General features: G+C 60.2%; 3 protein-coding genes across 7 annotated transcripts in view; 1 reads left to right on the forward strand and 2 right to left on the reverse strand.

Moving 5' to 3' along the window:
* Window positions 1-9,758, reverse strand: part of PRKD2 (protein kinase D2) — a 47,674-nt gene extending 37,916 nt beyond the window's left edge. Inside the window, exon 1 of the mRNA XM_040457478.1 lies at window positions 9,748-9,758. The gene's annotated coding sequence lies outside the window, so the exon portion shown is untranslated. The remainder of the gene's footprint in view (window positions 1-9,747) is intronic.
* STRN4 (striatin 4) lies at window positions 359-20,127 on the reverse strand. 5 transcript variants are annotated; one of them, XM_040457484.1, is made up of 18 exons: window positions 19,987-20,127; window positions 19,070-19,173; window positions 18,470-18,543; window positions 17,355-17,433; window positions 14,341-14,538; window positions 12,286-12,427; window positions 8,930-9,089; window positions 8,246-8,380; window positions 7,793-7,908; window positions 6,068-6,243; window positions 5,942-5,989; window positions 5,508-5,629; window positions 4,140-4,310; window positions 3,841-3,981; window positions 3,297-3,395; window positions 3,098-3,184; window positions 1,557-1,792; window positions 359-1,325 (listed from the first exon to the last, which is right to left on the reverse strand). In XM_040457484.1, exons 1-17 carry the CDS (start codon window positions 19,993-19,995, stop codon window positions 1,623-1,625), a joined length of 2,031 nt encoding a protein of 676 aa, XP_040313418.1. In that variant the 5' UTR covers window positions 19,996-20,127; the 3' UTR covers window positions 359-1,325; window positions 1,557-1,622. The 5 variants fall into 5 exon arrangements, with proteins under 5 accessions (XP_040313418.1, XP_040313417.1, XP_040313415.1 ...); XM_040457483.1 differs by lacking the exon at window positions 19,987-20,127 and adding an exon at window positions 19,386-19,509 and having other exon boundaries at window positions 7,793-7,887; window positions 8,246-8,359; XM_040457481.1 differs by lacking the exon at window positions 19,987-20,127 and adding an exon at window positions 19,386-19,509 and having other exon boundaries at window positions 8,246-8,359.
* A 4,375-nt stretch (window positions 20,128-24,502) lies between these two features.
* The window catches only part of FKRP (fukutin related protein), a 9,740-nt gene continuing 7,816 nt past the window's right edge, over window positions 24,503-26,426 (forward strand). The window contains exons 1-3 of the mRNA XM_040457928.1: window positions 24,503-24,620; window positions 26,067-26,102; window positions 26,209-26,312. Coding sequence (XP_040313862.1) covers window positions 24,503-24,620; window positions 26,067-26,102; window positions 26,209-26,312 — 258 coding nt within the window. The remainder of the gene's footprint in view (window positions 24,621-26,066; window positions 26,103-26,208; window positions 26,313-26,426) is intronic.

Consider the following 26,426-nt stretch of genomic DNA (forward strand, 5'->3'; position numbering starts at 1 on the left):
CCACCCATCACACATGGGGGCTGGGGGTGGGGAGGGGGAGTCTCAAGCTGTCACATCATGTCATGTTTCTCAGGGCTCTGCCCCCAGGCTGCTGCTGAGGCCCCTGGGGAAGGAGTGTGCTCAGGAACAGAAAGGAGGGGCCCGGGGAGATTCGGTCCTGTGCCCCCATTTCCGGCCCTCCACCCACAACCCGCCCAAACCCTGGGCCCCTCTCTGGCACCCCCCCCCCCGCACCCTACCACAAAACCCCAACCCATCATCCCCTCCCTGAGCTCCACCCAGCCCAGGCAGAACCCATTACCCCTCTCCTGAAGTCCCCGGTCCCCTGAGCCCCCTCAACAGTCAGCACCGCCACCCATCTTACTCCAAAGGGTTTATTGAGACAAGTTTCACATCCAAGTCCAGGGCAGAGGGGACGGGGCTTATAAACAGGAACCTTGAAGGGGGCCCGAGGGCTCAGGGTGGAACCCAAAAAAAGAGTGAAATAAATAGAGGAAGAGAGTGGAGGGCCAGGAGAGGAGACACAGACTATCACACAGTGATAACAACATGGGTGGGGGCGGGGCTCCATTAAAATCCCATTTATTTATACAGATATACAGGGAGTTGTGGGGGACCAGGGGGACCCCCTCCAGCCTCCATGCCCCAGGGAGGGGTGAGAGAAGGCCATCTCTCCCCATGGGTGGCCCCGTGGGGGCTGGGGGGTTGCCCTTGGAAGAGTGCTGGGGGAGGGAGGGGAGAGGGGTGGGCGCCTCCCCCGAGGGCATCACCTGATCCCCAGGAAGTTACTGGCCCTGGAGGCGCTGGGTAGTGTCTGGAAAGCTGTGTTGAGGGAACTGGAGGAGAGGGTGGTGGACTGGGGCTAGCTTCTGGGGTGGACCAGGCCGGGCGCTCCCCGCTGAGGAGGACCAGGGTCCAGCTGGTGCCATGGCTTCCCAGGGGACCCAGAGCGGGGGCGCCTGGGGCTCTTCCCGGCACAGCTACCACCCAGGTCTGGGAAGAAGGAGGGGGGATCGGGGGTTCAAAGAGAGAACCTGGCACCTTCTGGCGTCTTGGAAAAGCTGATCCCCAAGGACACCCAGTCCTGGCTGTGCTGCACCCAAGAAAGCAGCTCAGATACCAGGACTGGGTGTCCGGGTGCAGAGAGGAAACTCCTCGAGGACGTCCGGGAGGGTAAGTCCTGAAGGAGGCTGCCCCCCAGGATGCTTGGGGAAGGGGAGGCTGTGGGGGATGGCCTCCCAGGGAAAGGGGCATTAGCACCACCAGGTTCCAAGGCAGGCGGGAAGAGGCCGGGCCTCCGGGCCTCCGCTGAGGCTGGGAGTCGCCTGAGGGAGACAGAAGGGAGGGGAGACTGGAGCATGACACCTCGGGTACGAGAGGTCGGGCCACCTCCGTCCCCTCTCTCGACGCCCAGGGCTTTCCACCTTGGGAATGTGGCCCCCTCCTGAAGTGCCAGGCAAAGGGATACATCTGAGGTCCCTCCCGTCAGGGGTGAGGATGCAGAGGGTTTCTAGAAGCCCCCCCAGACCAAGCCTCCCTCCTGTCCGGCCTCTCACCTCAGTCCCACCTGCCTGGCCCCGCTCCCCAGCTGAGGTGGAGGCCGGGGCGGGGCCAGGTGGGCATCATACGAAGACCTTGGCCAGGGCGTCGGCGCCTGCGCTGGCAATGAGGGCCTTGCTGGGGTGGCACGCGACAGCGTGGATGGCCTCCTCGTGCTTCTTGCGGTGGGCCGTGATCTCCTGCACGCACGTTTTGTTGTCCAGGCTCCACAGACGCAGGGAGCAGTCATGGCCTGCGCAGGTGTGGGAGCAGAGAGCACTGTCCCCCAGCAGGTACCCCGGCTTCCCCGAACCTCCCCCTCTGGAGGAGCCTCAACAATGGGGGGGGGGTCTCCATCCTCTTGTCTCCCACCTCTGCCGGCCACCTCCTGACGCCCAGCCCAAAGGAGAATGCTTTTATCCCAGGTGGCCGTCCACCCATTAGTTACCAAGTGTTCACCGGGCACCTGCGTACCAGGCCCCGGGGACACAGTGAACGTCCTGGGCAAAGCTGCCCACCCAGTGCTGTTGACGTTCCAACGTGGCCCCCGGTAAATGAGAAAATAGGAGGAGCAATGCCAGGCGGACAGCAGCACCGGCACAAGCTGGTCACCGTGATGACAGAAGGGCCACGGGGGTATGCGGAGGAACAGCAGGGGTGGCCAGGGCACGGGCAGGAGGCGGGTACGGCTGCAGCAGCCTGAGCAGGAGCATGGAGAGGAGGCCAGAGAGGGTGGAGCGGACAGGGCCGGGCCCTGGGGCAAGAGCCACCTTCAGAGACGGCCCGAATTCTGCGTCCGAAGGACCAGGCTGGCTGTGGCGGAGGCTGGCTCGATGTGTCCCTTATATACGGAGGACCTGGGCCCTGTCCCAAATCCTCTCTGCCCTGGGCTTGACCTCCCTGACCACCCCCTCTACCGGCACCTGCAGGCACAGCTGCTACCGTCACCAGGCAAAGACCCAGCCACGATGGGACCAGGCCCCCGTCCACGTGCTCTCCCACGCCCTCTGTGTGCTCGCTTGCAACCTCCCACATACTCTGACAGTGGGGAGCAGAGGTGAGCAGGAGGAGGCCCCTCGCCCATGGCACTCCTGATGGCCCGGCACACGCTTCACCTCCCTTCCCCGTCTGCCCATGTTGCACCTCATCCTTCTGAGGCACAGCCCCGTGGTGGCCGGGCCCCAGTGCCCTTATCCACGGAGCACGTGGCTCCAAAGGCTAACACTCCTGTGGGGACTGAGAGCCAGACACACTCGGACTTGTTCCTGCAGCCAACCCACCACGCTCGACCAAATCACGGAACCCCCACGAGCCCGTTTCCGCATCTGCACGCGGGTATAACATACCCTGCCGACAGCGTGATCTGGATGAAGCGGGAAGACGCACGCAAAAGCTTCCAGTGGGCTGAGCGTGCGCGGTCTCTGCCGGGAGGCTCCCTGCCCCTGCCCCCCTGCGAGAGGGGGCCCCAGAATACGCCCTCGTGACCAGTGCCCGCGTCTCTTCCTCTTCGGCTCCCACACACCCTTGCTCCTTAGGAGCCAGGAGAATCCCCACTTACTTCCCGACATCAGGAACACGCCGTTGGGGTCCACGGCTAGGCAGGTGACCGCGTCCAGGTGGGCAACCATAGAGTGCACGGATTTCCCTGAGAGGAGAGAGGGTGGGCGGCAGGTTACTTTCCCTTGGCGGGGAAGGTCAAGGGCCCGATGGGACACCGTGAGCACAAGTGAGCGGGGACCAGGAAGGCTGGGCCTCACCTGTCCGGCTGTCCAGGAAGCGGATGCCTCTGTCGTCGTGGGCGGTGATGGTGAGGGGCTGGTTTGGGTGACTCACCACCTGGTTGATCTGGGTTGGGCCTGGAAGGAGAGGAGGAGAGGGAAGGATGTCGGGGAAATCAGGGAGACCAGGACAAAGACCAGAGGAAGAGAACCACGGCTCCACGGCCCTGCTGTCTGCTCAGCTGGCCGGGGGCCTGGGCTCCCAGGCCTCTCCCTTCCCTGGGCCACAGTGCTTCATCCGTAAGACGCCTGGGGTGCCACAGGATGGGTACGAGCCACCCATAAGGGCCATGCATTCTGCCACGAGGCTTGGCAGGCGAGTTCCTGATGATCTCTGTCCCCTCAGCCCTCCCGAGAGCCAGGCAGCTGCTGGGACCTTATCTCCTTCCTACCCAGAGCCCCCGAGGGGGTAGGGGAGACATCTTCTGCTGATGAGACACCGGCTCAGCAGAGCCACAGGAGGAACCAACCGGGGCCCTGGAGGCATTCAGATACCAGCCCCTGTCCCTGAGGCCCCTCTTACCACTGTTCCCCCGGGATTCCAACGAGAGGAGGGCACTGCCAGCCTCCAGGTCGTACAAGACGGTGTCGCCAGAGCGGAAGGAGGCCACGATGTGGGCGGGCTCGGTGCTGGTGAAGGCCACTGAGGTGGGGATCCCATGATCTGAGGGCACACGGAAGGGAGGGCTGCTTGACAGACCTGGTCCTGCCCTGGGGCTGCGGGACGGGACTTGGGAAGCCTGGGCCCCTCGTGGGGAGGCATGTTCCTCTGTGACGTGTTCCCACGCCCACCCCGCGCCCAGCCCTGCTCCCCCGACTCACCGCTGGCTGTGAGGAAGGTACAGAGGCAGGTTGGGCTGCTGCTGCTCGGGTCCCAGATGCGGATGGTGCCGTCAGCAGAGCAGGAGGCCAGGCGCTGGGAGGTGGGGCTGAAGGCTAGGCCCCATACAGCGTCCCCGTGGCCCTCCAGCACGTGGCTCAGCACACTCGGGTCTAGACCCAGCGGAGGAAGGAAACAAGCTAGGTCAGGGCCAGCGGCCCCACCCCAGACAGCTCCAGGGCACCTACCCCTGCTGAGAGCCAGGCTGCCCGGCTTAGCCGCCCATTCACCCAGCTCTACCCAGACTCCTCCTGCCCTCGGAGCCGTCACCGCTGGAACCCGCCGCAGCGGCCGCGCACACTCTGACCACTGGCTCTGAACAGAAGCTCCAGAGGGCAGGGATTCCCTTGCCACGCCCGCAGGGCCCACCATAGTGCCTGGCACAGAATGAGCGCTCAATACACAAGTTTTAGGACTTGGTGAAGGGGAACAATGGTGAAGGAGCATTGGTCCTCCTTGGTGAAGGAACAATGGTGGCTCTGTGGCCCCAAGACCCTCTGCAGCTTGGGACTCGTGAGTCGTGCCCCACTCTGCCTGCCTTGGCTCCTCGCCCCCAGGGCACAAGCCCTGCCCAGTCTCTCTAAAGCCCTCTGATCCTTCCCACCTCTGCCTCCCCCGTCACTCAAGTCCACACGGCGTGCTCTGGTCAGGCCCTGCTGACCCCCAACGTGTGGCAGCTCGCATGGCACAGAGCACAGACTACCTGGGACTGACCCTTGACCTTTTACGGGGTGGGACTGTTCTTGGGAAGACACAGACCTCTAAACTCTACCACCACAAAGCAGTAAAGAGCCACGCGTGCGACCAAGAAAGTTATCGGAAGAGGCATCAGAAGGAGGGGGACGTACAATAAATAGCAGTGCGGTCACTTTTCCACTTAACTCTTAAAGGGGTGCCAAGGATCAAGTGCAGACTTCCTACAGCCTGGCCCAACTAACTTGTCCCCTGTCACCTGCTCCACTTCTCACCGACTGCCTGCACTCGGCCACAGAAGACACCGACAGGGCCTACCAAGCCCCTCCCTGCATGGGCCGGTCCCAGGCCCCGGTGTGGATTCCGAGTCCGCTCACCTGCCAGCTCCTCTAGGAAGTGGCCCCCCAACGCCACCGCTTTCCTGCCTCAGCCCATCTGACCCCCGTCACAGGCTGAACACGAGGCTCCAGGCTCACCCGGGCTGGGGGCACACGGTGTGCCCCCCGCCCGCCGCTGCCCCCCGGGCCCTGCATCACTAGGCACGGGTGGGCACTGAGGGAACGAAGAGGCTCCGGCGGACAAGGGGGGTGGGAGCCAGAGGAGGGAGCCGTCCTCACCGTAGCCGTCATAGGGGTCCACATTGAGGTCCGGAATCTTCCAGCTGTGGATGCGGGCGTCGGCCCCACCGCTGTAGCAGTACTCGCTGTTGCTGCCCATGGCTACTGCCAACACAGGGCCCCTGAAAGGTACGAAAGTGGCGAGGGAGAAATGAAAAACTCAGCCTCAGCCCTCCTCCGGCCCCCTCCATGGGATCTTGAGGTCCTCTGCTAGATTTTTCGAGGACTGCCAAAAGGAATCCGGCCTCCGGGGCTCCAGGGCTCCGGTGGTGCCCCCGGACCGGCCTGCCCCTAGCTCCCCACACCCATCTCCTCCTCCGAAGGCTGCGCCCAGAACCGGCCGTGGGAGCGCCGTGTCTGCAGAGCACCGGGAGCAAGGGGGTGTGTGTGTGCAGAGGGCCGGGGCCAGACCGCCTGTGGGAGCGCTTCCCCACCTGTGAGCCCGGAAGGCGTGGATAGGCTCCACATCCAGCGCGGCGTTCCTGGGGGAGGCAGAGGAGCCGGATGTCACTGAGAGCCCCTCCCCTCCGCTCCCCCCAACCCGGGGTTGCCGCCCTCACTTCTTGGCCGTGACAGCTTTCTGCAGGTTCCAGAGCTTGAGCGTGCCGTCCTCAGAGGCGGTGAGCAGGGCGGCCTGGCTGTGGTGGAAAGCCAGGGAGCGCACGCCGTCGTAGTGTGAGCGCAGGGTGAACTTGGGGTTCCACGTCTTCTTAAAGGCATCTTTGCTGTCAGAGAGCTGGGGTAGGGGGAGGTGCCTCAGCGTCCCCACGGTCCCGCAGACACGGACTGACATCCAGGAGGCCAAGGACCGGTCCCTTTCCCAACCAGACCCACAGAGGGGGCTTCGGGAAAGCAGTCAAGTCAGTTTGCCCACGGTGCCAGGTCCCTGAGCTCTGAGTACCCGAGCAGCCTGACCGCCTCTGTGGGGGTCAGTGTGGCTTTCCTAAGGTGTCAAGAGAGCAGGACTTAACCAGATCAGGGGAGGGGACTAAGGGAGGACACGGCATGAGCAAAGTCCCTGAGGCTGCAGGCCAGGTCTAGAGCCTGAGGGGAGGCCTGGGTTGTAGAAAAAGCAAGGGACAGAGTGGCAGGAGCTGGGGCTGGAGCCACTTCTAGGAACCCGTATCTCATCCTAAGCGAAACAGGGAGCCCTGGAAGGGTTTAGAGCAGGGAAATGACACGGATTGGATGCAGGAAGATACGAGCGGCTGCAGGGGCCAAGGGGCCCTGAGAGAAGCCTCTCGGGCAAAGAGAGGGCACAGAGACCACATGCTGGGGAGTGGAAATGGAGACAGGTATGCGCAGAAGGGAGAGACTGGGGAGCAGAATCAACAGGTCGCTGGGGGAGACCCAGAGACCCTGCAGGTGCCCTGGTGGACGGTGGTGTCACTCTCTGAGTGGGGGACCCAAGGGCAGCCCATCGGGAAGGAGGATGAGCAGACTGTCAGGCGAGATGCCATGTCCTGCCCCAACACGGGCTCCACAGCTGATAAAGCCCTTGGTCTGGGCTCTATCCCCAAAGGTCCCCACCGCAGCTGTCACCAATGCCCTCGTTCTTTAGGGCCAGAGGCTCCGCCACTGTGTGGTTACCCCCTCACAGGCACACACGCCTGCTCGAAGCCTCTACTTGGGCCCCCCTTCCTGGCATCTCACAGCAGGGCCCACAACCCTGCTGGGGAACCAACCGCTCGAGATCCTGCTAAAAGCTGTGGTGAACGTTCCTGGGGGAAATGTGCACGTGCACCCGATGCAGAGACCAGAGGGCCAGAGGCCCATCTGTGGGTCTGGGGCTCAGAACACCGGCCCTAAAGGCCTCCCTGTCACCCCGGCCCGCCTGCCTACCAGGCCCCATCCACGCCTGGTTTTTTGGTTTCTGGCTGTCAAGTTCAGCTCAATTCCTATCTCCTGCACAAGTCCGCTTCCCCACGCTGTGCCAACCCAGAGCCCCCTTCCCCTTCTGATGCCATCCTGCCCTGCCGCCAGCCCATCCGGGGCCTGGATGTGAGGGGCACGTAGGCCAGGGGTGGGAGGGAGCACTGCCTACAGGAGATGGCAGGGGCCGAGGTGTCTTCCAGACCCTGTGCCTCAGCGACCCTGTCAAGCCCCATGCCGAGTACATGTCCGCACCCCTCTGTACAACAGGTGAGCTGCTGAATGACCTCACAGCGTCCTCCCGCTAAGGGACCCAGCGCAGGCCAGGCACCCGGTCAGAGCTCAGCAAGAGTGGGCACAGTGCGGGATGCCCAATGAGGGCCTGTGGGGGGTAGGGCACCCCAAGAACTTACATCACAGCTGAGGTCGTTGTCGTTGGTGACGGTGAGATCTGCCAAGTCCCCCAGGCTCACCTCCCCGCCCCCGATAGTGTCCATGATGAAAACGTCTGAGGAGAAGCCAAAGGAACCTGGTAGGGGGAGGGGAGGGAAGGGGCGGAGAGGGGCAGGGAGAGAGAAAGAAAGACAGAAAGAGGCAGAGGGGGAGATCAGGAGTCAGAGACAGGGAGAGGACAAGATCAAGAATCACAGCTGGAAAGAAAGAGACAGGGAGAGACAGACAGACAGACAGGGAAGGACAGACAAAAAAAGAGGGAGACAGACAGACAGACAAACTTTTGGGACAGGGAGGCTGCAGACTAGAGGCCAGGCTTCGACCCTGAGGACACAGAAGCCCTGGGCTTAGCTCTGCAGCCCCCCTCTGCTATGGGCCCCAGGGGACTGGGCCAGGGGGGAGGGGCTGCTTACCTTCGTGGGGCCGGGGCTGGGGTGTGCCAGGAGGGGGACCCGTCACTTTAGGGGGCAGCCCATCCACATCCCGAAGGTCGGCCAAAATTCCCTGGAGTTTGACCCGCCGGCTTTCTGCAGGGACAAAGCACGGGGCTGGAGCCCGTGTTCCGGTTCTAGCCACCGGAGGCCTCTCCTGCCAACATGAGGTGGCTGGAAAGTCCTGACCAGGGAGCGCCAGGGCTCGAAGTGGGAGTGGGGTCAGGCAGAGGAGGCGCACTGAGCTAGGATGCTCTGTGATGCCAGCCTTGCAGGGAACTCAGGCCCCGGCCACCCTGTGTGACGGCCGAGGGCCTCGTGGCTCGGGGTCACAGAACAGGAGAATGCAGCCCTGCCCTGCCTGCCTCTGCCTGCCAGGCCCTCGTCCTGTTCCCTCCCCGAGGTCCAAGAACTAGACGCTTGCGCGGAGGGCCAGAGGCCCCGTTCCGGGAAGAGCTGGGCCCGCCTGCGTCCCCACAGGGATTTTCCAGGGAAGGGGTGAGGGCCCGGTCGCCACGGTCTGGGGCTCCTGCTCTCCTCGGCCACCCTCCTCTCAGGAAGCGTATCCGTCCGGTGGAGACCCTGGGGCAGGAAGCAGCTGTGGGCGGCCGCGTGTGCCCCTACCTCGCCTGGTGAGGACGGCTGGCCAGAAAACCCTCAGCTTACCCAACTCGTGGTGGGTCCCCTCTGCGGCACATCGTCGAGGGTCCGGAGAGCCCTCCCCGTCCTCTCCTGAGCCCAAGAAATCGAACTCGTTGATGGCATCTTCAGAGTCATCCTCCTCGTCCTCGTCCTCCATTTCAGGCACCAGGGCCTTGGAGGGCAGCTGGGCATGGAGGAAACCAGACGGGTCAGGAGGCTCCCGCCCGCAGCGCGAGCCCAAGCCCAGGCCCGCCGCGCCTCCAGGAACCAGCTGGCCCTGCCTGGAAGAGTCCCACACCGGACACAGCTCCATCTCCCTCCCCTCGTGCCCTTCCGGGGGGCCAGGACGCGCTTTGGTGGCAGCGCTCCCCCTGCTGGCAGCCTTCAGGGGCCGAGGCGGCCCCACAGCTCGGAAGTCTCTTCCTCCTCCCGGCCACCCCACCCCTGCCCCCACCTGTGATCCCCTCACAGGCCCCACCCTCCCCTTCCGCAAGCCTGTATGGAGGGGGTGGGGAGAGGCAGACAGCAAAGGCCGCCGCAGAGCAGAGGGGAGAGACGTATGTGCCTACGTGTGTAAGCGAGTGTGCGGAGATGCACGATTTGAGTGGCATGGACGCGCGGGGGTGACGGTGGCAAAGGCTTATCGAACTCCGTGCCAGCCTCTACGCGTTCTTCAGCGCACCAAGCGAGCTTCACCCGTGTGACTTCACAACCTCGTGAAGAGTTGGCATCGCTGTGCTTATTCCCATACTACAGATGAGGAAACCGAGGCTGAGCAGCGAAGCCCCGCATCCCAGGTCCCCGGTCCAAGCTGTTCTCGAGACGCTGAGGCGGCTCTGGACCGGAAGATCACTGAGGGTCCTCCGAGTCTCCCTTCCATCTTGCTGGGTGGGCTGAGGCTCCATAGCGCGCGCCACCTTGGACCGAGAGCGCACAGCACCGTCCCCCCGCCCAGAGGAGCAGGATGCCAGGCAGGCGAGGTCTTCCGCAGGGTCACGACCAAACCCTCTCGTGTTCCTCCCTCCGCAAGCTCGGACCCCATCCCAGACGTGGGACTTCGGAGCAGCACGGCGCCCGCATTTCCCCACGTGGCCCGGCCTTCCACAGGGACACCCGCATCCGATCCTTCACCCTCCTGCGGTGCCCGCGTCACCACGTCGTACACAAAGTGCCGTCCGGGGGCTGTGTGCGCGCAATCCCCACGGCTGCCTGAAACGACTCAGGGGGGTTCCAGGATTTTCAACGACAGTTCGGGTCTCTCTCTGACTTCTGCTCTAGGTGCTGGTGTCAGAGCACACCCCGGCCCGGCACGGGGACTCTGGCGACCACCGGCCTCAAACCCCACCCCTTTCGGGGAATCCTCTCCCTCCCAAGTGTCCCCGGACTGGACCAAGTCCGGGCACTCACAAGGCCAGCCTCAGTCAGACCGCAGGCTCCTCGAGGGTGTGGCTGACCCCCCCCACCCCCGCCCCCACGCAGGCCCAGCACTCCAAGCCGGCACAGCAGGCTATGAATCCGTGGAGTCACAATCGCTCAGGCGTCCGTAAGGCGCCAGCCACTGGCCTGTGTGGGAGGACCAGAGGGACGGGACGCGGCGACCTCCTCCTCCTTCCCTCAAGGATTGGCCAGCATGCCCAGAGAGGCCCCGGTGGGGCCAGGGCTCTGCAGAAGCATGGAAGCGTAAACAGGCGTTCTCCAGGGCCCATGACACAGGTGTCCCGTGCAGTTCTGTTCTGCCCACCGTGCCCAGTGCTGCGAATACTGCCACCACCGAGCACCGGGTGTGGCCAGCCCCAGCGTAGCCAAGGACTCCACAGGCACGAATTCACGTTAAAGAAATCCTCAACAACCCAGAGACAGAGACGGTGAGCCCCCGAAACTGCCGCTAAGACAAAGAGAATCACATGCCCGAAGGCACACAGCCAGGCCAGTGGCCGCTGCGGGAGCCTTAGAGATCTTTGGAAGAACAGTCTGGTCACTAAAGGTCTCCTGGGTGAGAGAGCGGGCCCGGGGAGGCGCGAGACCCCCGTCTGATGAGCCTCCCCCGCAGGGCCCGCGGGACAAGTGCGGGGACAGACACAAAAGCCCGAGGGAGTGTAAGTCAGTGATGATCTCTGCTGGGAGGAGCAGAGAGGAGCGGGCAGGCCTCCCAGAGGAGGATGAGGTAAGAGCTGAAAAGGGAGTGAAAATCCCAAGAGGCACAGGAGGGACCACGAACAGGATCAGAGGCCCCAGCCTCGGAGACATCCTGATCCTCCTGGAACCCAGCTCCAGCGTCCTGGCTCTGTGCGTTCCCCAAGCGCCTACGCTGGGCGGGACCCTGTGCTGAGCCGCACCGGGGACCCTGGAGACAGAGCTGTGGCAAGGACAGACGCGGTCCCACGCAGACGTGGGGACACCAGACAGGGAGGACCCAGAGGGGTCCGGGTCCAGATGGCTCCGACCCTGCCGAGGGAGGGGGAGGAAGGGCCGGTGAGAGGTCAGAGAAGGTGGCGTGGAGGGACGGCAGAGGAGGGGCGCTAAGGTGAGGCTGAGGGAGGCAGAGAAGGGCCCCACAAGGCCCCCTTCGTGCAGCCCGCATGGCAGCACGTCCCTTGGCACAGGACTGCTTACCAGCCCCCCGCCGGCTGCCGGCTCCCCACGCCAGGGACCGGACCTCTCTCTCCACGTCGCCGCTGCTAGAGCAGAGCTAGGTCCGCACGGGCCCAAAGCGAGGTTTTTTTTTTTTTTACTGGACAGGTGAGGTGAGCCCACATCATGCCTGGGGACGGTGCCACCGAAACGAAACGGCAGGAACACGGTGGCTCTGGCAGTCGAGGCGCAGGGGTCAAATGGGGCGAGGGCCATGATCTTGAAGCCAAGCTGAGATCTGGACTCTGGCCTGCGGGGGGTGCCCCTGGGCCTCGGTCTCGATGCAAGGGCAGGATGGACGCTCAAAACGACCAAGGCCCCCACGGATGCCCCAGCCTGGCCCCGGGCTGACCGCAGCGGCCATCCACGCCGGGGGCTGGGTGCTGGGAAGAGAAGAGTGGGAGGACACACGCTGGCGAGCACACTAAGTCCCCGCCTGGTAGCGCTCACAGTCTATCGAGGGAGAAGACAGAGAGCCACGCGGTGTGGGTGATGGAGGTCAGACTAGCCCAAGGGACAGAGCGCACGGAGAGGGCAGCGTGTGGCTGGCCCAGTCTGGAGAGTTGAAGCCTCTCGGAGCCGAAGAAAGGATGGGAGGAGACGGGTGGGGGAAGACGAGGCCCCGACAGGTTACCGAGGGAGGGGCGTGGCCAGAGACACGGCCCCAAGAGCACCCACGGGGGCACTGTGCCGCCGGCACACAAAGCAGGGGGGCCCTCCCGGGGGAGGGGATGGGGCGGGGAGCGCACCTTCACCCGCTGTTTCTTGTGCTGCACACTGTCCAACTCGTCGTCCTCGTCACTGTCCTCGTCCTCACAGCTCTGCAGGAAGGGGATCTGCTCCAGCACCGAGCCGCTCAGGCGCTCTTTGCCATCTTTGCCTGCCGCGTTCCTGCCCACGACAGGGGGGCAGGGGGGGCATTAGTCCCGCCAGGTGGCAAAGCTCAGAGGTGGCCAGAGCCTGGCCCCGGCGCTCAAGGGGGCTGAAACCACCATGATCACACACGGGGCTCCAATCGCAGCCTCTGACCAACAGACACTCACCCCACCCCGACACCTTCACGTGCCGGGTCAGGAGAGTGGGCCGAGGAAGTGTCGCTGACTCAGCAGCCCCTGTTCCCTCGGCCCAGGCAAACCACAGGCGAGGATCAGGCAAGCGGCAGACGCGCCCGGCGGGAAAGAGGAACCGGTCACTCTGAAAACGCCCGGGGCCCCGTGGGCGGCCCAGCCGTCAACGCACCTGCACCCTCCCGACTGACAGATGGCCTCCCATTTCCACTCCTGGCCAACCGTCTGATGCCTCCAAGCGGATAACGGGTTTTAACAAAAGGGTTTTATTTGCCCAAACCTGACTCCAGGGCAGAAAAGTGGGTGGGATTCAAAGTTCAGATAAACACAAACATCCTCCTTTATGGCCACGGGGCCAATGCTCCGGAGAGTTCCTGCCAACTGCCCAGGTCTACGGTCACTGCCCGGAGGACACATCTTTCCTCCGGGCTGCCAAATCCGGCACCGCGTCCTGGCCGCATGGTGTGCAGCCTCCCAGCAGAGCATCTCTGGGGTTTCCTTCGGCAACACGGCTGCACCGGCCCAGCCTCCTCGGCTGCTGCCTCTAGCCTGCCAACCCCGCCCGCATGCTGGTGAACTAGAGGGGAGTTCGGAGTCCAGCCCCCACCACCCCCACCCGAGCTCCAGGCTGGCCACGCGTCACCTGCACTGGGGGCCGCCCGGCCGCGGACTCCGCCCGCCCTCGATGGCCCCCTCGACGCTCCTTCCACTCGTCTCCCCTGTCGCAGCCAACGCGGCTGCCGTTGCTTGGCCCGAACCCCAGAGCCACCCCCTGGTTTCCCTCCCCTCCCCGACATCCACTCCTTCCAAAAGAAAACCCACGGAGAGGCTGGCCACTTGGCGCGCCCTCCGCCTCTCGCCAGGACACCGCGGGAGGCTCCCAGCCGCACTCCCGCTCCTGCCCTCCAGCCCTTCCTCCTCGAAGCCGACCAGCACACCGGATTGTGTCACACCCCCGCTCGAAACCACGGGCTTCCCACAACCCGTAGAGAAGATTCCAAACTCTCTATCGTGGCTGGTACAGCCCCATTTCATCTCACTCCTGAGATTTCAACCTCACCACAGACCACAGCCCCACATGATCACTCCCTGCAGCCACACAGGCCTGGCCGCGGGTTCCTCAACATGCCAAGTCTCGGGACCCTGACGGTCGCTGTTCCCGTGGGCGGCTTACTCCATCTCCTGCGGTTCTCTGCCCAGATGTCACCCCGTGAAGAGGCCCCCCGCCGCCCATTCAAAGCAGGGCCACTGCCTATCACTCTTCCTTCTTCCCCTTCTGCACAGCACTGAACGTCACCAAACGTTAAGTCACTGATGCTGAGGAACAACTACCAGTGAGACGACGAACAAGTGAGAGCTCCCCAGGGCGGTGGCCGTGTATTTTGCTCCCCACCGGGGGCTGGGGGTGCCACCCAGGCTCTGCCTTCAGCTGCTGCCCCACGTGCTGGGCAGTTTAAGGCCTGAGCCTCAGAAGAAGCGCCGCGCCGGACGTGAGCCGTGACGTGAATCGGCACGAAGATGACACCACGGGAGTATGTGCAGGGGGACCCAGAAGAGAATCCAGGGATCCCACAATGAAGGCACTGAAGGCTCTGGAACAAACGGACCCACAATACCCTCCAGGAAGGAAGTGGCCACCAGAGCACCAGGGAGCACCGTTGGCTTTTCTGACATCGGCCTTCATCAGGAGGAGGGGACACAGAGGAACAGACCTGCCAGGCCTCACCAAGGGCTCACCTTTTGATCTGCTCTTCGATCTGTTTCACCAGCAGCGACTCACCCCCGCTGAGCCCCCCGGGGCCTGGCGTGGCCCTGGAGCCACCTTCGCTGGGCTCCACGGCCCCGTTGAGCTCCAACGAGCGACCTAGTAGGGACCGCACGCGTTTGGACCGCATGTCCAGGATGGTGTCCGTATAGCCCACCTCCTCCAGGTACCTGCAGGGAGACAGCACTGGCGTGGGTCAGGGGTCTCCTGGCTTCTCTGGGGGCTGCTGCAAAGTGGGACAGCCTTTTTGGAGAAGCAACTTAAGACGACACACCAGGGGGCGCCTGAGTGGCTCATTCGGTTAAGCGTCCAACCTGAGGTCAGGTCACGATCTCATGGTTCGTGGGTTCGAGCCCAGCCTTGGGCTCTGTGCTGACAGCCCGGAGCCTGGGGCCTGCTTCGGATTCTGTGTCTCCCTCTCTCTCTCTGCCCCTCTCCCACTCCCACTCTGTCTCTCAAAAATAAATAAATGTTAAGAAAAAAATAATAAAGACTACACACCGGTATTTTTTTAATTAAAAAAATTTTTAACGTTTAAATTTATTTTTGAGAGAGGCAGAGTGTAAGTGGGGGAGGGCACAGAGAGGGAGACACAGAATCCAAAGCAGGTTCATTCTGAGCTGTCAGCACAGAGCCCAACGTGGGGCTCCAAACCCATGGACTGTGAGATCGTGACCTGAGCCGAAGGCGGATGCTCAACCGACTGAGCCCCCCCGGCGCCTCTACACCAGTATTTTAGATTTCCTTTTTTTTAGGTTTATTTTGAGAGAGAGGGAGAGAGAGAGAGAGAGAGATGGAACACACACATACAAGCAGGGGAGGGGCGGAGCGAGAGAGGGAGGGACAGAATCCCAAGCAGGCTCCACGCCATCAGTGCAGAACCCGATGTGGGGCTCAAAGTCAAGAACCGTGAGATCATGACCTGAGCCGAGATCAAGTGTTGGATGTTCAACATACTGCACCACACGGGCGCCCCGGCACAGTATTTTAAGTAAGCATACCCTGGCCCCGCTGTTTCACTTTCAAGTCTATTTCCAGGAGAAGCCTTTATACACAAGCATAATGCAGCCACACAGATGCTTGCCAGGATGTTGTACATAAGAGCCAAAACGCAGGGGCCAAGCAACATGTCCACTGCAGAGGACCATGGCCGCAAATGACTGATGGGGACGCTAGGCAGAAAATAAAGGAGGCAGAGTGCCAAGACGGCCACAGTAAATGGTTTCACCAAATAAGTTATGTGATCCGTATAATTCAGTTTAAAAAAAAAAAAAAAAAAAGTGTTGGGGCGCCTGGGTGGCTCAGTTAAGTGTCCCGACTTTGGCTCAGGCCAGGACCTCACGGTTCACGAGATCAAGCCATGAGTCAGGCTCTGAACTGACAGTGTGGCGCCTGCCTGGGATTCTCGGGCTCCCTCTCCCTGTGCCCCTCCGCTGCTCCATCTGTCTCTCTCCCTCTCTCCAAATAAATAAATAAACAAACGTTTTCTTAAAAAGTGTTAGGGGCGCCTGGGTGGCTCAGGCAGTTGAGCGTCCGACTTCGGCTCAGGTCATGATCTCACGGTTCGTGAGTTCGAGTCCCGTGTCGGGCTCTGGGCTGACAGCTTGGAGCCGGGAGCCTGCTTCGGAGTCTGTGTCTCCCTCTCTCTGCCCTTGCCCTGCTCACACTCTGTGTCTCTCTCTCAAAAATAAACAAACAACAACAACAAAAGTGTCAATGTGTGCAAGAGTATAAGATCACACACAAACACATTTGAAGTATGCCCCCCCCCAAGGCCTGGCAAGAGACAGACACACTAAAATCAACAGCAGTGACTTTCAACCTTCAGAACAAGGGATTCGAGATGTGAAATAAACCTTTACAACTTACTCTACTCACTTCTACAAATGAGTTTTTATTACTTCTGTAATTAAAAAAAATGGACACTAGCTGGGACTAGCCTAAAAGTTAAAAATAGGGGGAAAAATCAATTGTGGGTATGTGTGGCTTTAAAAGATACAAGAGTCCCTCGCTGGTCCTCTGGCGGCTCCTCAAGAAGCCTTTTACGTTCACCATGACCTCGTCCCTTGGGGACCCCCGAGACTGCCCCTCACACACTGGAGCACACCTGCCTTCACCTGCCGTGTCATCTAGAGTGCCTGCCTGTGTCCGAGGTCCCCTCTACCCCCGCAGGGGAGAGGCAGGGAAGCATGGTGGTGAAGAAGCTGGGCTCTGGGGGTGGACCCCCAAGATCACCTCTCGGACCCTCCACTTGACGGCGCTGTCGTCTTATGCAAACACACGCCCTCTCCGCACCCATGCCGTTAGGGGAACTCTAGGAGCTTACCGCACAGGAAGTCTCGCGAGGAATCAACGTGAGCGCGACATTCAGCACAGCGCCAGGCACATAACAGGCGCCTGGCAGGTGCTGCGTGTTACAACCATTCCGCTGTGACTGCCTGCACACACTGGAAGCTGGCAATGTGCTTCCAGATATTTAGCTTAAGGAAATCAAGGACATGGGGCGTCTGGGTGGCACAGCCGGTTAGGCATCCGACTCTGTTTCGGCTCAGGTCATGATCTCACAGTCCATGAGTTCGAGCCCTGCATCGGGTTCTGCTCGGACAGATTGGGATCCTCTGTCTCCTCCTCTCTCTCTGTCTCTCCTATGCTCTCTTTCTCTCTCTCTCAAAATAAAGAAACCTAAAAAAAAGTCACTTCTTCAAATCACAAAAATTAAAAAACACAAACCTCTTTAATAATACGATACCCCCTTTTTTAAAAGCCAGAGGCCTCTGGGGTCACTTCTCAAGAGCAAAGGTCCCCCATGTCTGCCTCCTGCAGCCAAGTCTTCCCTCCAGGCCAGCAAGCATCCAGCAAGGACAGTTCGATGTCCTCCAACCACCCGGCGGGGACAGGAAGGACTGTGGAGTCTTCAAGTTGATCTCCCAAGCCAAACACGTGCCTCTGCCTACCCCAGCCCGGCACCCCTGCCCTGCACACTCACTGTCGGAGAAGCTGGCGCCCCTCCTTCCACACCAGCGGGCTGTTCTCCAGGGTGACCGACTCCATGGGGCCATTGGAAACTGGAGAGTGGAGACAAAGGAGGCAGGTTGTCTTGGGGTGCTGCCACGTACCCATCACCTCCTCCCCCTTCCTCATCCTCAAGCCCTAACGAGTCACTATCAGGTCACTGTCACAGGTCCTATTGAGTCCCTACCTGACGGCGTCTGGAACCTACTACCCTCTCCCCTCCACGCCCTCTACTCTCCTTGTTATTTTCCTACACGGGAATCCGATCCTGTTCGGAGAGCGTATATAGAGCAGGCTCTATACTTCAAATGCGGTTCTGCCATGTTCCGGCTGTGTGCCACTGAGCAGGCTGCTTTACATCTCTGAGCCTCAGTTTCCTCTTCTGAGAAAATCAGTTAATAACGGTAGCACCTACCTCTCGGGACCCTTATGAGGATTAAATGAGACCGTCTGTTTATTTTATTAACTACTCACTCGGCATCAACCAGGCTCCTGACTGGGCACCTGGGTGACATCAGTGACCAAGACCCCTGCCCTGTGGAGCTCCTGTCCTGCTAGGAGGGGTCTGACATAAATAACAGCATCGCTGTTCACGCGGCACTGAAGGCCTTGCTGGGTCGCCCAGCTGGTCGCCTCCACTACCCCCACACCACTTGTTCCAGTCTCACCCAGTAACTCCCTGTTCCCTAACATACCCTCCTCCACATCGTCGTGCTTCTGTACACGCGTCCCTCTACCTGGCACACCTGCCCTCCTTACGTGTTGGTGAACAGAGCCCTCTTCCAGGGAGCTTAGAACATTAGGGACGCTGTCTGTCGGTTTCACGGAGGGATGGCAGGCAGGACAGGCCTTCCTCACTCTCCACCTCGCTATCCACCACCCTCCCCACTCTGGGGCCCTGCAGAGCAGCCCACGAAGAGGGGCGCTGAGAGTGAGGTTCAAGCCCTCCCCAGCCCCCCACTCGGCCAAGTCTGCTTCCTGTGGAGCGAAGTAAGAAAGAGGCGACCCCACTCTGCGCCACAACGTCACGTTCAGGGTTGCTGGGAACGGGGGGGGGGGCGCAAGGAGGGTGGATCTGATGGTGGGTACCTTGTTCTGCCAGTTCTGGCTTCTTCTCCCCCTGGTTCAGGTCTGTCCCGAACTTCAACTTGTGATACTTGGCCCTAAAAGAGCAAAACGATTACCGGAGGACAGATGCAGAAGAGCGGACTGGGCCAGCACTCACCTCAGGCGCCCAGATTCCAGGGTCCCCCCAGCCCACTCTCCTACCGCCCCCACCCCGGCCTTCAGGAAGCAGCGCTGGTGGGAGAGGCACCACACGTGGCGTTGAGAGGGACCCACTCTTTGGAGTCCGGCAGACTGGGGAGCTACCCCGGCTCCAGGAGACCCCGAAGAAGTCCTCACCCTCTGGAAGCCTCACCTGGACCCATTAGGCGGGAGGAAGGGGAACGAGGCGGTGAGCATTCGGCAGGGGCCGCCGCCACTATGAGAACTGTTAGCAGCCGTTATCCTGAACTCCACCTACGGCGCCCTCTTCTGTCCCCCCCACTGGAACCACATGGCGGTGGGCGACGGGGAAGAGAATGCCAGGCTCCAAACCTCCCTCGGCCGGAAGGCATGCGGCCGGCCTCCTGAGCCTCCATCCGGGCCTGACTTCAGAAGGCAGGATTCCAGGGCAGTAGGGCTCACCTTTCCTGCTTCAGGGCATACTCCAACATCTTGATCCGTCGCACCAGGTCTGTCTTGAGGTTCTCTTGCCCTTTCCTTTCTCCCTGGAGGAAGGCTACCTGAGCCTGGAGGGATAGGAGGGAACGGGAAGGCAGCAGGGCTCAGGCTCACTGATGTGCGTCCCTCGCTCACGCAGGGACAGTCAGCGCCAGCCCCTACCCCCACAATGACATGCAGCAGCCACTTCCTCAGGCGTGAAGGCCCCGAGCCAGGGTTCAATGGAGCAGCGACAGGGCATGCTGGATCTGTTTCCAGAGTCCCCTGCCATGTGACCCACCGTGAAAGAGCTGAGGAGGAGTCTTGAACCCTTGCAATTAAAATGGGGCCAGCTCGGGCCTAACGTGGCCCCTGGCTTTTGGGGGGAAGCCGGACCGGGGACGAAGGCGGGGGAGGTAGGCATGAGGAGGTGCTGTCCCCTACAGTGCTGGTGGAGGTGGCGTCTCACTATTTCTACCAGAGCATCTGTCTCTGGGAGGCGTAGGAAGCTACTTCTGGAGCTTAGGGACAAGAGTGGGTGGCTCAGCTCAGCTCCCACTCCAATGCAAAAGCTTTACCACCCAACCCCCACCGTGGGGACCACGCGTCCCACCGGAGTCTGCCCAGGGTGAGCGAGACATGCCACAGACATGACCCAGGGCCCCTGCCAACCACTTCACACCGTCTGCTGGCATGGGCTACCCCAGTCTGCTCTGGTCTGTCAACAGGTCTTTTGGAGACACTGGGCCAACGGCCTTCGAGGCAGGATCCTGGCCCCTGACCATGTTCCAGAAGTCCTGTGCCAAAGCCCTGAGAGCAGGGCTCAACCCTGGCTTCTCCCCAAGTGCTCCACTGTGACAGGCTGGGACAGCCTGAGCTCCAGGCCGGGCTCGGCCACTTACTTGCTGCATGATCTTAGGCAGGTCACCGGCCTTCTCTGAGCCTCCATTTCCCCTTCTAGAAAATGGGGCTCACGAGAGTGCCTGCCCCTCATGTGTTAAGTTCTTCTCAGTCCGAGGCCTAGCACAGAAGAAGGGCTAATAAATGCCAGCTCCTACCTATGATTTTTATTCTCCCTGTCCGTTTTTCCGCAACGCTGAAATGGGCCCAGCTCCTTAAGGGAGTGAAGAGCCCTCTGAGACCCAAGCCCCATTGAGCGGAGAGGTCTGTGGCTTACAGGCCTCCTGCCCCACAGGCGGCTGCGTCGTCTTCGCAGCCGTTCCCCAAACACCACGTGCTTGCTGGAGGACTTCAGTGACTCCACCAGAAGCCCCGGGTCTGGCCACAGACCCTTCTTCCAGGCCATGACCATTCTCAAAGCCCTGCTCCAGGACTGTAAGTTTCAGTAGCCTCTCGGATGCCTGCCCCCCCATGGCTCTCCCTCTCCTTGGGGCTCCAAGGGCCATGACCTATCTGCCCTGTACACTTGGCAGTGCAGCACAGCCCGTGCCCACAAGCCAACTATCGCCTCTGTCGTGCTCCAGGGACCAGGTCTTTCCCTCAGGTTAGCTGAGAACTGAGCAGGTGCTAAGTAATGCCTGGCACTGGCTGAGAACCAGGGAAACAGGCACGCTCATATTCCGCTGGTGGGGTCATAAATCGACACACCCTTCCTGGAGGGCAATTTGGCCGTGTTTATAAAAATGTCAAACGCACATTCCCTTTGTCCTGACAGGTCCACTTCCAGGGATGTAGCTAGCCTACAGCTATAAGTGCAACGGAGGCTTCTTTTTGAGAGAATAAAAAAGGATATATGAGCATTGACATAAAACAAAGGTTTCACGTGTTCACCCGTTGACACCAATACTTACTGAGCTCCAACTAAGTATCAGATACAGCTACAGACAGAGAACAGCACTAAACAAGATGAGACGTGTGTTACAGAGGGGAGGGGACAAATAACAAACAGATCGCCATATGTCACCAGGTACACTATGGGGGGAAAAAATCCTCCGTCCATTGAAGGAATGGGACTCCCCACCCCGCCCTTGTGAACATTGTTTTCGCTCTACGTTTTAAATTAACACAGGGGCGCCTGGGTGGCTCAGTCTATTGAGCATCCAACTCCGGCTCAGGTCATGATCTCACGGTTCATGGGTTTGGGCCCCACATCAGGCTCTGTGCTGACAGCTCAGAGCCCGGAGCCTGCTTCAGAGTCTGTGTCTCCCTCTCTCCACCCCTCTCCTGCTCACACTCTGTCTCTCTCAAAAATAAACAAACGTTAAATCAACACATACGTACGTAAATATCTAAGGCTAGACGGGCGGACTCTCATGTGATCACCATCTTGGAAGTCTGAAATGTCTGTCCTTTGTGTATCTTCTCAGTCACCCAAGTCTACCCTGTCCCGTCTATTTTAGAAGGTGGGGGAGAGAGGTGGAGAAGAAAAGGTCGATCGCCAAACACAAGCTCTGAGTTACCTCCTCACCGTCCTCCCTACCCTCTGTGGCTTCCACAGCGAGTGTTCTGGTTCCCAGGGCCAGTACAGCCTGCTGAGAGCCTCCATTCATTCCAACATCCAGCACCTGTGACAGCCTGTGACAGCCAGGTCCTGCATGAGGCATTCGTCTGAGTGGTTCCTGGCCCCACAGAGCTCTCAGTGCAGCACAGGAGACAGGCAGGAGCATCGACAACCAACACACGATTTGACTACGGCCACGGTGAGGAAGCAAAGGGTGTTATGGGACAAGGGACGCCCAACCCGTTTCTGGAGTCAAGATGCACAGTTCAGCCAAGACCCGAAGGCTGTCTGAAGTCAGCCAGGGGAGTAGAGTGGCTGCTGGAAGAGGGTAGAGACAAGATCCGTGCCCACAAGCCAACTGTCACCTCTGTCCTGCTCTAGGGACCAGGTCTCTCCCTCAGGTTAGCTGAGAACTGAGCACGTACATGCTAAGTAATGCCTGGACTGGCCAAGAACCGGGGAGACAGGCACACTCGTATTCCGCCGGTGGGGTCATAAATTGAGGCCAGTGTGGCCACATCAGAATGTGCTACAGGGTTCACGAAGAAAGGCAGAGAGGCTTGTAGGCCCGAGAAAGGACTGCAGACCAAATTAGGGTTCGAAGGTTGTCCTAAGAGCATAGGGGAAGCCATGGAAAGGTTTCAAACAAGGGAGACATGAGATCAGTGCATGTTACAAAGATAACTCCAGCTATACTATGGAGCACTGATGGCCTGGGGGGAGGGGCATGCCCCAGTCACAGGAGGCAGCCCCAGAAACGCCAGGGAGAAATGACAGTGGCTCAGACTAGATGGGGGTGCTGGGTTACTGGATCTGAGGTGCTAAGGAGGCAGGACTGATGACACAGGTGACCTCAGTCTGTGGGGGGAGAAAGGGAAGTCAAGAACGTGCCAGACCCTCACACATGCTCAGCCTGGCCCCTATATCTCCTTGTTACCACCACATCAAGTCCCCATCTCCCTTCTCCTAATTATGGTGCAAGAACCTGGCTCAGCCCACTCTGCTCCGCTGTCCCTTCCCCAGTTCCTCTGGCAAAGGGAGGAGAGAGAGAACCACAAACATGTGGTTGAAGCCCCGAACCAACTCAACAGAATCCCATGGAAAGGGGAAGTGTCAGGGGCCAGTCCCTCCTACCTCTGAAAATGCCGGCAGCCCGTGCCGTCTGTCTGACCTGAGTGCCATGGTAGGCTGGCAAGTAAGCCCAGGATCTGGAAGTTTCTCTACCCACCACATCCACCCACTGCCACTCCCTCTGGCCCGACTGTTAGAACACCCCCTCCCCCACCCCAGATCCGTGCCCAAACTCAGCTGCCACCTCTCCTGCGGCTGCTCCCCCTTTCCAGCCAGGCAGCGCGGAAAAGGCTTCCCGGGAGCCTCAGCATCTCAATCCTCCCAGGAGCTGGTGCTGGGCTTCCTGTCCCAGCCCCCAGTCCTGTGTGCTCCCCTTCTGGACCCACCTAGCCCTGTGTCTCCTGCACTCCTCCTTCCCAAGCTGCACGGGCTCCTCGCAGGGAGGACACCCCCCCCCCATCCATTGGAGCCCCTAGTGAGGCTGGAAGTGGGGAGCAGCCAGTTCCACACCTTCCCTGCTGTCACACTCACCACTACTCGCTGCTCCTAAGTGGGCATCCAGCTGAGAGTCCCCTGAGAGGATCCTCCTGTCCTCAAGCAGCTCCCCTCCCCAGAGGTGCCATGGGTCGATAAGCGATAGGGTTTGTATGTGATCTCTCGTGCTTACTTTACCCTGAGTTGATTTACCCTAAATTCGCAACACACATTATCTACAAAACACAAATATTTGCGACTTCAACTTACGTTTTCGTTAAAATATTTTATGCTTTCTTGAAACGATCACTGTGCTTCAAGCAGAGGCACCCCATCAAGTACCCAGCTTGCCTGTGAACGTGTACACGGTTCTCTGCAGCCTCCTGTGCACACCCACCTCCTCTGTTAGCCTGGAAGTTTCTGAAGGGCAGGAACCGGGCTGCCTGCCTCTCAGAATCCCCCACCTGACAAAGTCCTGCGTATCGTCAGACCACATCCGTGCCACCTCCCTGCTCCAATCCTTAGGTACCTCCTGGCAGGACCACACGAGGGGCTGCCTCGTCTAGCGCACACTGATGCTCAGCAGGTCCTGTGCCAGGAGCAGCTGTAGCTCAGCTATTTGAAGAAAAGGCATTCAGGGCTCCTCGCAAAAGTCTGACACAGCACAGGCCTTAAAGGACCTCAAGGGAGGGAAAAGTCACACTTCTGTAAGCAAGCGGTAAGTATTCTGGGCACAGGTATGCAAAAAAAGGTGCTGCTATTGGGGGTGTGACCGCGGGGTAACCTGGCAGAACCCATCACCGTCTCATAAGCGTATCTATTCTATCATCCCATCCACCTGCCCTGCAAAGATAGTCACCGCCACCATTTCTGAAGGAAAAACTGGAAACAGGCTAAAATCTGTCCACAAGGTCATCTAAAGGAGGAATGGTGCAAACATCCAGCCCAATGTAGTTATCAAAAGTAACAAGAGAGCTCTCTGTGCTGACAGGAAAGGAACATCAAGACACAGAGACTGTGAAAAAAGTCACAAAATGATACGTATAATAGACCTTGCATATCACACAGGGCAGAGCTGAACTACTTTTACAGCAGCAACAGTTTCAGGGGAGAGCAGGGAAGGGACAAGAGGGGGACTTTCCCCTCTCACTCGTAAGTACACACTTATATACGTGCATATACACACACGCAAACACTCCTGAGATCTGTGCGCTTTTATTAACGGGACGGAACGAACAGCAAACAAAAATACAAAGTAAGTTAACGCCGCAGCCTAGACCTGGGAGAGCCTAACTGGGTCCTGTTCGTGAGTTCCTGCCAAGAGCCACTGAGGGAGGGAATAAACATAACTCTTCTCTCGTTCATCACAAATACGGGACAGTGGTAGGGTGGGTGCTGTAGGGTGCACCGGCATGCGGTCCCAGAGACCAAGATGCAATCCCAGGTCTGCCTATGACTGTTTGGATGATCCTGAGGAGGCCACTGGGCTTCCTGGGAACAGTTTCCTCATCTGTACTGGACAGCAGAGAGGTATAGAGCATGTGCTTTTAAAAGCCCATAGACCAGCCCTTCTACCCACAGGCTGTAATCCTAGATCAATCACTGACTGTCCTAGAGCCTCCCTTTCCTTTTGGGATTCTTTTCTCAAATAGCAGGGTGGTGGGGGGAATGCTATTACTTACCCTTGCTGAATGCTGCAAGGATTAAACGATACCATGTCTCTAGCTAAAGTGCTTCCTACAGGCCTGGCACCTCCTATGTGCTCAGTAAACAGCGGCTGGCATCAGTTTCAGCAACAAGCTGAATGAGGGCAATGACACTGGCCCTGTCTACATAATGGGGTATTGCGATCTGATGAGAGATGTACGCTGGGGAAGAGCTCCGGAAACTGCGAATCGGACACAAAAGCGAGGGGTGCTTACGTAAGGATTCCTCTCCCACCTCAGTGCCGAGCCCCAGCTACCACACAGCTAAGATCCCTCCCTAGGGGTGGGAGGATTGCCGAACGCTCTCTTTATTCTTCCTCCGGACAAAATCCTAATCAGTTATTTGGGTCCCCACATCAACTGGACAGGAAAACAGCGAGCCGGAAGGAGAGAGATGGGCTGCTAGAATTGGTACCAGCTCCTGCTAATTACACCCCAGCCCAGGAACCCTCAGAATCCTTGCTGCCCATCCCCGGATCCCTTCATATCCTCACAACTCTGACGCCCCAGCTCTGCTCTGCGGAGCGCTCAGCAAGCGGACCCGCACTTCTCGAGGTCACGTAACCCAGGCCAATTCCTCAAGCTCTCCCAAACATCATCCCTGGGCACACTCCTCTCCCAAACTACTCCACAAACCGTGGGGTCCTCTCCCGGAAACTTCCACAAACATATCTCCTCCCGGGGTCCTTCTGAGATGCTTCTTCTATGCTGTCTACCTGCTCTGCAAAATGCTCCCCCTGCCATCTTCCAGGTGCCCCTGGATTCCTCCTCCCTGTCCCCATCCCAGGTCCCCTTATCTCCACGTTGGACGCCAGCGCACTCCAGTCCAGGGTTCTCCACCTGACATCTGCACACACCTCCCGTCTCAAATCCCCCCTCCTCCCGCCCCCTCCCCCACACCCACTCACTCCCAAAACTAGAGTTTCCGCTCCGCAGCTCTTCCATACAGGCTCCTTCCTAGCAAGTCCATGCTTCTGTCCCCGGGGACGCCTCCCTGCACTGTTCAGCCACACAGGCCAGGCCTCCCCAAAGTTCCCTCCTGAAAGGGAAGGGCACACATCTTCCTCCTGGACCCCTCGAGGCTCTCCTCTCATCCCGAGTCCTCATACAGCCGTCTTTTCGTTTCGCCTCCACCGTCCAAACAACCCGAAGCACACCCCGTCCCAGGCTCCCTGACTTCCTCTTCCTACGCAGGCCGGTCCACTCTGGCCCTCGGCGGCTCCCACGTCCCCCCTCCGACCTCCGCTCTCTCCCCTCTAAACCCCATCAGGCTCCACCTCCAACCCTCACCTGGTCGGGGACGGAGGTGGGAACCCCGGGGCACCCTTCGGGCTTCCGCTCACTCCCAACAAGAACCACCCCCCCCAACTCCTCCCACCACCCTCCGCTGAGTTCTCCTGGGCTCCCCTCAGGGCCCGAGGCCCCTCTCCCGGGAACCCGTCTGCCGGTCCGCTCGCTTCCACTCCCGCTCGCAGCCGGGTCCGATGCCCTGCGCGCCTCCTCTCGGCCGGCCCCGGTCGGGCTCTCCCGCCCCCTCCCGCCTCGAGCCGTCGGGTGCCTCAGGAGCCCCCTCGGACGGCCCCTCTCTCGGTCTCCGGGCCGGTCGCGGTCCCCTCCCGCCCCCCCCCCC

The sequence above is a fragment of the Herpailurus yagouaroundi genome, unplaced genomic scaffold, assembly GCF_014898765.1.
Source record: "Herpailurus yagouaroundi ecotype Mexico unplaced genomic scaffold, PumYag 220, whole genome shotgun sequence".
In the NCBI taxonomy this organism is placed as follows: Eukaryota; Metazoa; Chordata; class Mammalia; order Carnivora; family Felidae; genus Herpailurus; species Herpailurus yagouaroundi.

What these genes read in the sequence shown, in the direction of transcription:
- STRN4 (XM_040457480.1), bottom strand. Translation starts at nt 19,508, where the DNA reads ATGCCTACCTCCCCCGCCTTCGTCCCCGGTCCGGCTTCCCCCCAAAAG. An exon ending in GGACCCCTATGACGGCTACG is followed by an intron (nt 4,311 to 5,507) that starts GTGAGGACGGCT and finishes CGCTGGGTCTAG; the next exon opens with ACCCGAGTGTGCTGAGCCAC. An exon ending in CTTCCTGGACAGCCGGACAG is followed by an intron (nt 3,185 to 3,296) that starts GTGAGGCCCAGC and finishes CTCTCCTCTCAG; the next exon opens with GGAAATCCGTGCACTCTATG.